This window comes from Drosophila melanogaster, chromosome 3L (assembly GCF_000001215.4).
Source record: "Drosophila melanogaster chromosome 3L".
Classification (NCBI taxonomy): domain Eukaryota; kingdom Metazoa; phylum Arthropoda; class Insecta; order Diptera; family Drosophilidae; genus Drosophila; species Drosophila melanogaster.
In genome coordinates this window covers 21,172,104-21,183,309 of record NT_037436.4, presented here as the reverse complement: position 1 = coordinate 21,183,309, position 11,206 = coordinate 21,172,104, and the positions used below count along the sequence as shown (strand labels likewise).

Below are 11,206 nucleotides of genomic sequence, written 5' to 3'. Positions count from 1 at the left end.
AGGCTGACATGTTGTTTACACTATGTATTTTGGGACTTTTGTTTAACTGTTTTATTCGTTTAATTAATTTATAAATATTATTACATAACCTATAAGTGTTTTTTATTGATTTTAATCCTTTGTGTGGGCTTGTGTATTTAAATTAATTACAAAAATAGTTCAGTTGTAAGAGCAGAATCGTATTAATAATAGTAATTAGAATTTAGTTGAGCGGAAACGAAATAAGGATACAAAGTCGCCTGAAACAAAGGTAGAAAAGCACACGTCTGAGTTTCCATAAAGAGCGGTATATAGGCTTACAAATTAAACAGAATCAGCGTTAATAGTTAGGAGCTGGTAAAAAGACGTACAACTGATGTGAGAAGTGAGGATTGCGGAGTTGGCTACAATTTTAGTACACTTTGCGGATTTACTCGCTTTAGTTCCCGTTTATGTATAAATAGTTTTTCTGCTCACATTAGATGGGCGATGGCCCTTGACTTTCTTTCGGGCCGCATTTGCATCTGCTGAATATATGCATCGAGCAGTTACACAAGTAACGGATGATCGGTAATAATTAGTTATAAATAATTAGTTAATGTAATAATATATTATTTAATGTCCGCCGCTCCTCACTTCCTTCTCAGGCCGAGGGAAGCAACCGCGTCTGTGTCTTGTTTGTGGTGGTGCTGATGCAGGAATCCTATTAAGGGCTCCCGCAATCATGACGACGATGCCGCGGAGGAGTTCTTGGTAGAGCTTCCTCCCCCACTGATGCAGTTCCGCTGCTTCTCGATGTACACGTTGAGGAGCCTAACCTTGCTGGGATTTAGCACTGACAGCTTCGGCTTGACCTTCTCCTCGCCCAGAACAAAGTACAGCTTTACGATGCAGAAGACCGCCGCTTTGCGAACCATCGATTGCGTGTCGTCCGCCGATCGCGCCAGATTGGGGAACACAATGTCCAAGTGGGCGTCTGTGATCTCCGAACCATGGTGTTCGGTCACCTCCAGCAGGATCTTGATGGCGCACAAATTTGTGGGAAACTCACCCGTCGCAATTACCGGATTGACAATGTTGATGGACAGATCCAGAGGCAAGGATGGTGCTATCCTTGGTATCATCGAGTCGATATCCCGCAAAGCCTCCTTGCTGTGTTGATAGCACTGGATGATCTTCAGCAAAATCAGCTCTAGAAAGTGCATCCAGTTGTGACGCATTTTGTTGCTCCTCATAATCTTACTGAGCACGTGCAGGCCAGCGATGACCACGTCCGTATGCTCCGCCTCCAGAATGTTAAGCAGCATTCGCATGATCGATCTAAAGTGCTTATTGGGCAGCTCACAGTTTCCGCCCTTGATGCAAATCCCCAGGTTAGTAAGTGACGTCTGAAGCAACTCGACGGGCTGATCCTTTGTTAGCGTCAAGGCCACACGCACCACTTCGCTCTCCATCAGGTTGCTGGCCAGTATCAGCTCTCCATTTTCAGCCATATTTATCGAGACCGTGATCACCTTGGCATCGTCAGTTGGTGACTTGGCGTTCTGAGTGGTCCTTTCCCGCTCCAGATTATCCAGCCTCATTGTTGCTGACTCAGGTGTATTTGACTGGGTAGTGTTGGCCGACGATTGCGTCTTGGAGTTGGAAGACAGGGATGCACACGAATCCTGTTGGCCCTGATCGTGATACTGCAAGTGTCCATTGAAGCCATTGGGCGCCAGCGCCGTCTGGTACTGACCGCCGAAGCAGTGCCGGATCTCCTCCGACGTCTTCTGAATGTTGTGCTGAATGTCCAGCTCCGAGGAAAAGAGCAGCTCCTGCTCCACGGAAGACTGCCGGGAGCGTGGACTAGTAGAGCTGATGCTAAGTTGGTGGTGGTGGCTCTGAAGCGAGGCAAATGGACCCACAGAGGGACTTTGCAAAGGCTTGGGACTGCTACTGCTCAATGGAGAGCTACTAGGCGAATTGGCACCCGAATTGCAACTTTGGCTTTGCCGCCTCATGTGCGAATGGATGCAGGATCGGGCAGAGTCCTGATATACCTTTGGCAGGTCGGCCAGTAAAAGGGTCATTTGCGGGGTATTCAGGTTATACAGGGCCACTAGGCAGCTCCTGGCCTGGGAGCGCAGCTCCATCGACTTCTGATCCGCCGCCAGCTGGGCCAGCTTTAGGACCGTCCGCTCGCAGGCCTGGCTCTGGTCGCTGGGAAAGTCGCTGCTTTTGCAGTATGTATTGGCCAGATCCGTAAGGAAGCGCAGAATGGCGATGCGCGTCTTGGTAGTTGGCGTTTGAGTAGAATCCGATATGATTCTAAATAGTTCTTTAAGCTGCAACTGCGTGGGGAAATATTCGTGGACCACCTGTAGCGTCTTCCAAATCTTGCTGTGCATCGAATTGAGTAGATCGGTGCCCAGTTTGTTGAACAACCGCGTCAACAAGATGAAGAGCCATTCGTGAAGTTCGTTCGCATGAACCAGAATCAGTTCGGTGACCGTGTCCAAAAACAGTGAGTACACCTTGGTGTGTGTATCCATGAACATCTTGCGGAACATGTCCAGAACGCATTTAAGTTGCTGCTGAGTGAGCTCCTTTCCATCGGCCAGATACTGTGTGAGGCTGATCAGGCCATCCTTCCTTTCAGACCAATGCGTCGATGCGCAGAACTGAATAATCGTCTCGATGTCGTCAAATGGCGCCCGCTGCGTGCTCCAGTCCAAGCGGGTGTGGCTCCCGCTAAGTGAGTAGTTCGATTTATTACCTCTAGTGTAGCTGGAGTCGAAAGATCGTTCTGAACACACAGAACTGGCCTCGGAGTCGATGTCATCAGACTCATCACGTCCCATGAGCTTCCTACCCATCCGCATTCCGCCGCTGCGCATGTAGTCCCCGGAAACATAGTCTGGCTGTCCATCATCTCCGACGCCTAATGTATGTTCTGCTTCACGGGATTGCGCCAGCAGTCGTGCCGCCGCCGATGGTCTTACTGGGTTGTTCCTCTCGGGCGTACGTCGAGACCCCGCACCTGTAGAGTACATACTGCGTTTCATCAAGCCACCACCTGACCTAGTTGGACTCGTTTCCCTAGAGCTGGCTGTGCTTCGGGGTATTCCGGAGGCCTTTTTGGGTATGGCGCCAGTGGCCCCACGATAGTAATTACCAATACCACCGTACTGATCCCTCAGTTTTGTGCTTGGCGAGGTGGATCTCGATCCTGGCTGTGACTGAGATACTCCTGCCCGTCCCCGGGGCCGTGGTGTAACCGATCCCGGCGTTGTAGCTGGTGTGCCACCGCTATTGGAATTCAGGCGAGGTCTGGGCAGTGATCCACTGGCTGCTGCTCCTGTCATCGATGCCTGGTTGGAATTATTAGGTCCTAAAGGTTTCCTTTGCCTGGAATATAGTGTATATTGCGCTCTAACTTTGGCTCGTTGAGCAGCCGCAGTGTCCACCGCTGAAATGGATCTCATACTAGGCGTGGGCTTTTGCAGGGTTCCAGGTGTTCGGCCAATGCGGGATACAGTGCGTCTCGTTTCAGGTGCAGTCCCAGTCCCAGTACCAGTTCCTCCTCCTCCGCCGCCCTCTCGTTCCCTTTCTAATGCGCGCTGGGCAGCTATGTCTAATGTTCCATATATTTGATCCGCCAGCTCTGGAAAGTGACGCCTGAAAGCCCAATAGGCGTATCTGGAATGGCGGCGTGCATCGCAGTCTGCATCGCCAATGGATTTTTTTAAGGTGTCCCTTAGTACGGTGGCATTCCTTTCCAACGCCTTCGTCTGCCACTCCTCGAAGAGCAGCACCATCAGCTCACACAGTGTGGACCTTATGTCCTTCGACTTTGATTGATTCAGAGTGTCTGTGTAGATCTTGAGCAGCTTTGGTGCATGTGTATACTTAATGATATACTTCAGAGCTATTGTGGAAGCGGATGCAATGACCTTCGCGCTGTTCTGTATTAAATTAATCAGGTGCTCCAAAATGCTCCAGCAGAAGGCATCTAGTTTATTTCTCAGCGTCTTAGACATGTAGGCGATGGTGATGCACGCCTCGCGGATCACCTGTGATCGTAGTTCCTCCTTGAGGATGTCCACGAAGCTTAACGACAATTCCTTTAGCTGTACAGCGACAAACTGCGGCTGAGTGTGATAGCTGAGAATGAGCAATGCCCTGATCTTCTTGAGAGCATCCACACGTTTCTCCCAGTCTGCGTTTTTATCACTGATGATCACTAGTACTTGCTTGTAGATATCGTCCATGTCCTTAGCGTGGAAGATGTTCAATTGCGGGACCACCTCAAAGCTAGATTCGAAAGATTCCATGGTTACGGCGCCGGCATCACCGGTCACATCGTTCACATTGGGTTTTGGGCGCAGTGATGACGAAACGGCCGAGTGTAGTGGCCGCTTAATCATCCTGGTGGGTCGCTCCCTCAACCCAATATTGTCGGCCTCGTCCAAGCCCACTCCATTGCCATTCGTGTTTTTAAGGGCTGAAGGTAGCAGTAGACCCTCCTGTTTGACCTGGTCGAACTTTTGCTCCAACATAGCCAATTTCGAGGCAGGAACATCGTCCATGCGACGGAGGTCTGGGCGCAATCGATCCCCTACATGCTTGTAGATTTCCACTAGCGTTTGGATGGCCGCCTCCCTCACATTAACTGTGGGATCTCCGAGAAGTGCACAAACTGGTGGTATATAGACGCGAACACTAAGCTGCTGGGTGCCGTACTCATGAAGAGCGTTCACAATCGTCTGAAGGAACTCCTCGCGCACCTTGGCGTTCTTGTGCTTGAAGCAGCTAGTGGCCAGCTTGTCGATCAGCGCCTGGGGCGGAAGCACTCTGTGCTCCATGAGGTCGCGCAGCAGAAGTTGCGCCTTCTCGCGGACTGTGTCCCTGCTGTCTCCCAGCCGATCGATCACATGTGGCAGAACGGTAGCCGTGTATGCATTAAAATCGCTGCCCAATCGCTTTATTAGCTCCGAGAACGCCTCCAGGGACTTTTGTGCAATCTTAAAGTGGCTGCCCGTCAGCCATGGCATCAAACCGTCAATAAGGAATCCCATGTCCGTGCAGACAATTGAGTTTGTGTCGTCGCTAAGGAATGTCACCAGATCCTCGGCGAGCTGTACCTTCACACGCATGTCCGCCTTGGGCATTTGCTGGATAAAGCCATCCAGGTCGCTGGGCTTCCGATAGGCCATCGTTGCAATGTCTATTCGTCCTTCGTTCTGCGGCAACTGTAATAAAACAGGATTGGTGTTAGTGTATGCAGGTACAATCTTTGCCAAATTAAATTAAAGTTGTATGAGTGAGGGTCAAATTTTGGCGCAAGGATGCAGGCACCGTAAAACTGAAGGGCCATTAAATGTGAAATTGATGGCTGCAACTAACCAAATTTCGGAGCGGCGTATATTATGTTATATGTTTTCGACTCAGTGTTCACAAGTGTAAGGTAGAAATAAAAATAAAGAAGTTTATTTTTGAAATTTGAAAAACTATGACATCTTAAAACTTTTTTAGATAGAGTTTACTCTGATTCAATGTTTTTACTATAAATTCCATAGCAAGGCAAGGAACTGCACAGCAATGACGAATTGAATGCTCCACCTTTCCTAAGGAAAAGTTCCCGCCAATTCCTGTACATGCTCATTAATCGCCTTTTAATTGCGGTCTGCTCGTGCGCAGTAGAGCTCCGAAAAGCGGCAACAGCCGCAGTTATTGTAGTTTGCGAACAATTTGCGTGTGAGGTGAAGTCAGAGCCAGAATGACGATGAAATGAGAGAGTTGGGGAGTGGGCCGAGGCCCAAAGAGAGCTAAAAATGTAGGTGAACGGCTATGCGGGTGGATGGATGGCTATATGATATGCGGCTGCATGGATACTTGGATACCTTACTGCCAGAGTTGCAGGAGGAGGAAGTGGCAGATGTGGCTTTCGGGCGCTACGGACCCAGATGGTGGGGCGTTGTTACGTGCACGAAACGTGAATCATCTCAGGGAGCTGAGAGCGTGACGAAGTCAGGGGAGGAGGGAAAGGCCGACAGGAAGCAATGTGCTCTGTTTATGGATTTATATATGGGGATTCGGAATCGAATTCGGATTTGAGTGGCAACATTTTTGGCATTGTGCGATGCCGTCACAAATCAACAATTTGCGTTGGGAGAGTAATATTATTTATGTATGTGCACTGCAAAATCAGTTTGATTTTGTCTAATGGCTGACTGGATATTTTTTATAATATTCAGCTAAATTAAAATATTGTTTAGAAAAACGCCCAATAATCATTCAATCCATAATGGATAAGAATTAACCCACGGTATCGTAGAAACTTTTCTTTCGGTGCAAAAATGGAATGGACAGAATGAGATAATATATCCAAATTACTAAGCAACAACAGCGACTTGTTGAGAGAGTGACGAAGAGAGAGAATCGGTTCTCATTCCACTAAAAAAATAGCATTTGCATACGCAATTTTCTATTTATAATAAAACATCAACAAAACTTGCTTTCGTAACTATTTTTCAGGGTTTTTCGCGGCGATAAGATATGAACTTGTTAATCAAAGTGCTGGGTTTCGAGGTTAAAATTAACCTAACCAAATGTTTGCCAGCAGCTGTAGCTGTGGTCGTCTGATAAATTTGTTGTTTTTGTTAATTGTTGAAAAATTGCCGGCGACGACGTCATTCAGCGGCTAAATGTCACGAAGAGAGTACAAGAGAGGTGAACGAGCGGAAAACTGTCTTAATTTAACACAATTTTGTTTCTGTATCTTCAAGATACGCACTCTCACACGCACGTACACACATACCTATTTGCAAATCCGGCTGCGCTGCTTCTTCTTCTTCCTCTTTCTCTTCTTCTTTTACTTTGCTTTTTGTTTTGGGCTGGGCCGCAAAAAATATAAAGGAAAACTTCAACAACTGCTAGTTGTTGTTCCCCTTTGGCAATCCGAAGAATTGATTTTCCAGTCGTCGGTTGGAAAAAGCGTTGCCAAACACCGCAAATACGCGTAACGAGTTGACTTAATTTACTTTTGAGCACAGCCAAATTGAACAATTGCCCCAAAAATAAAAAAAGTTAAGCAGAGATCACAGTTTTGCTCTTCCTATTTCGTTTTGTTATTATTGTTATTAATGTTGTCGTAGTTTGTGGGGCAGCGCAGTCGGTTTCACTTTGTCATTCCTTTTTGTTGTATTTGTTGCTGATACTGTTGTCCTCTGTACCGTTATTGCTGGGCTGCAGCAACAACAATTCACAAAATTCCAACGTCTTGGGGCCAGTGCTAGTTTTTTCTCCCTGCCTCAGTCACTCCTATCTGTCCGTCTCGCTCTATCCTTCTGCTGGGTGACGCGCTTGGGGTCAGAGGTTTTAGGTCTTGCACTTCGTTTGCGGTCGCCGAGCGTTTGCAGCACCCGGCAAACATCACATTTTGCTGCGTCTCGGCATCGGTGAGCTGGTTTTGCCACGGCCTGCGGTTTATTACACGGTTTTTAGCTTAATTTCAGCAGCGATTCGCCAGCCCGTTGCGTTGCAAAAAAAAATTTACAAACAGTGTGACCGCACGTGGGCGGTGCGCATATGCCATTGTTCGGCTCACTGTGACTTATCGATTAATGCTGCATATTTGTTTTGGCTACGTTTTCATTTAACTTTATAAATTAAGGTTTAATATGTGAATTGACAATGTGTTAATACGCATAGTCGAATCAAGGTGTTCATATATATTTCTCCTTCAAAATATACTAAGGCGTATTGCCAACTACGTCGTAACATGACTACCACACTGCCATACCGCGTTGCCAACTAAAAACCTAACAGCCGTTATTTTAAAATTTTCGCAATGCAAGTAAAATAATGCAAGTCGGTTTTGTTGCTTATTTGCCTTCCTTATTGTATAAACTAAAATACAACCATGGTTTTTAACGAAAATTTGTACTTTAAACTTTGAAGTGGTCATGTTATTCCCTGAACTCTGATCAGTGAAATAAAAAATAAAATTTAAATTTATTATACCGTACTATATTTAAAATTCAAAGGGGCCATATTTTATTATTCTCCATAAAAGTGAGTGAAAGTGAAAATAGTAAATAGTAAAATCAAGCCTAACTTGATCCCCCTATAGATAGCAGAGGGCTGATTGACAGTTTTATTTACTAAAAAAACAATAAATAAATAAGGCTGACGTCAGCTGGTTTCCACATTAGTTGCCAAGTGGAGCGCGCTTGTCAATAATCAACATGTGGACATATATATATACATACATATATACATATATACATATATATATATATGTATATATATATATACATATATCTATATCTGTAACCGAATACCCACAGATGTACGGAATCGCATAGTATATTAGTGAATTGACTACCAATTAAAGAAATTTATTGTGCATGTCTCAGCAAATAATTGTTGGAATTCCTCAGACTTGCCAATTTACTTAAGGTCCTCTTATCAGTTTTTGTTGACCTGGTGGACGGCCTGTGCCCGTCCGGATGGATCCTCCGGACAGCCCCAATCGAGGCGTGGCACCCATCTGACCACGGTTCGGGCCGCCGATTCTCCGGGGAATTGTTCGGCGAAAATGCAGCGATAGTAGAAGGCCTCCTTGGTTGTGGGCGTGTTAAAGGGGAAGCGTAGGGCGGCTGCGGAGAATTCTTGATCGCTGACATGGCTGGTGGCCACCCTGCGGATGCTGTCGATCCAATCGTAGCCCACTCCGTCGGAGAACTGCTCCTTCTGGCGCCAGAGGACTTCATCGGGCAGATAGTTATCCGCAAAGGCAGCTCGCAGGACATACTTCTCCAATCGCTTTTGCTGTACTTCCCCGAATTTGTTGAGGGGTCCGGGTATCTTATCCTCCGGTCGGATTTGCATCACATGGTTAACGAACCCCGTGTCCAGAAAGGGCACTCGCAGCTCCACGCCCTTGGCCATGGCCACCTTGTTGGCCCGCAAACAATCGGATAAATGCAGCTGGCGCACTCTCTTCACCAGCTCCTCGTGGAAATCGTTGTAGCTTGGGGCCTTGTGGAAGTATAAATACCCTCCAAAGATCTCATCGGCTCCTTCGCCGGAGAGGATCATCTTGATGCCTGTGCTCTTGATATATCTAGCTAGTAGCAGCATGGGCAAACTACATCTCACTGTGGTCACATCATAGGTTTCAAGGTGGTAAATAATATCCCTAATGCCATCCAGAGCTTCGTCGATCTCGAATATGATCTCCTTGTGATCGCTGTCTATATATTTGGCCACACTCCTGGCCGCCTGGAAGTCGGGTGCATCCCTTAGACCCACAGAGAATGTTTTCAGCCGGAAGTTGGGATCCCGTTCGCGCATTATCTTCGTGGCTATGGAGGCTATAAGACTGGAATCCACTCCGCCGGATAGCAGGGCTCCCATTTGAACATCGCACTGCAGATGACTGCGCACGGCAAACTCCAAGTTGGCTCGCAGTAGGGATAATTCGCAGGTTTGTGTGGGCACCTCCTTGATCCAAGACTGCTGAAACTGCCAGCATGTTTTAAAGTCACCAACTTTACCGAAACGAGCCTCGCCAGGTGTGAAAGTCTCCACTTTGGAGCAGGTATCCACCAGGCACTTCATCTCCGAGGCCACCCAAAGGTTTCCCGACGCATCCTCACCCACATACATGGGTATAATGCCAAAGGGGTCTCGGGCAAGAAGCACTTCCTTGGTCTTCCTATCGTACAAGGCAAAAGCAAACATTCCAGTGATGTATTGCAGAAGATCCTTTCCATAATCCTGGTACAGTTCCAGTATCACGTGGCAATCGCTCATGGGGTTGTAGGAGCCACGCTTTTTCGCAATCTCAGCCGAAAGCTCCAGATAATTGTAGATCTCTCCATTGGCCACCAGGATGAGGTTACCATCTTCAGAGACGAAGGGTTGGTCGCCCATTTCCACGCCAATGATTCGCAGGCGTTCATGAATCATGGCCACCCCTTCCAAGGAATTCACATAGACCCCCGTGGAATCTGGACCCCGATGCCGATGCTTGCCACTCTGTCGATAGGCCAGTTCCCTTAAACTGTGTTTGCTTCCATGGAGGATTTGCGTGGGTATCGGCTCCCCATCCCTCGAAAATATGGCAAAAATTCCGCACATTTCTCGCTTATCTTTGCAGTAATTTCAACTGTATTTTTTTTTAACGAAGCGGCCCGCACTTTGCAAAGTCCGAAAACTGAATGAAGCTTTTCAATGGCGTGCACTCTTATTTATGGCCAAAGCTCTCTAGATTTAATTTCATTTTTATACTTACTCTCGTCAACAGAGCTTATTTCCACGTGCAACTAGTTCCTTCACCCCGTTTCTAGAATCCTGAGACACATAAATGTTGGTAGGTAACAGCTCCCTGAGATTAGGGCTCTTATCAAAAATTACTATTGATGAGCGGCCATTTAGTAATTTGTGCTAATCTTATCGGAAGGAGAACAGCTGTCAGCAGCTTAAAACTTGATAACGAATAGACGGTAAACATTTTAGGTTTAGCTATGTGCATTTTTACTCTCTAAACGCGCTCTGAAACTGAAACTCACAGCTGATTTTTCTTTATCAACGATTTCGTCATCCAATTTACTCTACTTTTGGGGTGGTTAGACTGCTCAGAAATTAATTAACAAAAATATTTTGTAATCTTCCATGTGCTTAATTATACATCTCCCAATATGATTTCTTTTGGAAAGAGTTTTAAAAATTAGTATTAACAAATAAATAAGATTAGATGCCGTTTATTAAATTATTGATAGTGTATCTGCAGAGTAGCATATATCAAAGTGAGTTGTTTCTCGATTTAATGTTGGCTTCATGCCAGGGTTAAGAAAAGTGTGAATTCGGAGAACAGACCGGTTTTTTATCAGTTCCTTAAAAAATTCGTTTGGAATGAGAATATACAAATAGTTTTAATAGCATCAATAGCAAAAATACATTAATTCATTGAATAAATTGCCGTAAAATTAATATTATTATTATTTTAGCGGCATTAAAGAAAGCTCAGTAACATCTGTTTACTATCTGCATTAACAGAATGTTACCGAAAAGCTCCCCGAAATACAGCCCGCTGTTAACTAACATGGCGCCGCGCCAACAGGTGGTTTCCTATGAACCACGTCGCGTACTTCGACTTCGGTCCATGCGATAAATATGTCAAGTAGCCGCAGATAAACAGAAATCTCCCGTGTTTAATTATGCAGACGTTTTAATT

General features: G+C 46.1%; 2 protein-coding genes across 4 annotated transcripts; both read right to left on the bottom strand.

The window, feature by feature from the left end:
* Nucleotides 1-31: 31 nt before the first annotated feature.
* On the bottom strand, nt 32-10,457 carry chb (chromosome bows). 3 transcript variants are annotated; one of them, NM_168882.2, is made up of 2 exons: nt 10,265-10,457; nt 32-5,213 (listed from the first exon to the last, which is right to left on the bottom strand). In NM_168882.2, exon 2 carries the CDS (start codon nt 5,175-5,177, stop codon nt 702-704), a length of 4,476 nt encoding a protein of 1,491 aa, NP_730596.1. In that variant the 5' UTR covers nt 5,178-5,213; nt 10,265-10,457; the 3' UTR covers nt 32-701. The 3 variants fall into 3 exon arrangements, with proteins under 3 accessions (NP_730596.1, NP_524651.2, NP_730597.1); NM_079912.4 differs by lacking the exon at nt 10,265-10,457 and adding an exon at nt 6,782-7,529; NM_168883.1 differs by lacking the exon at nt 10,265-10,457 and adding an exon at nt 5,368-5,449.
* Nucleotides 8,337-10,192, bottom strand: AsnS (Asparagine synthetase). The gene has a single exon (NM_206410.2). The coding sequence runs from the start codon at nt 10,108-10,110 to the stop codon at nt 8,434-8,436; it is 1,677 nt and encodes a 558-aa protein (NP_996132.1). The 5' UTR covers nt 10,111-10,192; the 3' UTR covers nt 8,337-8,433.
* Nucleotides 10,458-11,206: the final 749 nt, after the last annotated feature.

Bases quoted from the DNA above. Each gene is read 5' to 3' on its own strand.
- chb (NM_168882.2), bottom strand. From the start codon at position 5,177: ATGGCCTATCGGAAGCCCAGCGACCTGGATGGCTTTATCCAGCAAATG.
- AsnS (NM_206410.2), bottom strand. From the start codon at position 10,110: ATGTGCGGAATTTTTGCCATATTTTCGAGGGATGGGGAGCCGATACCC.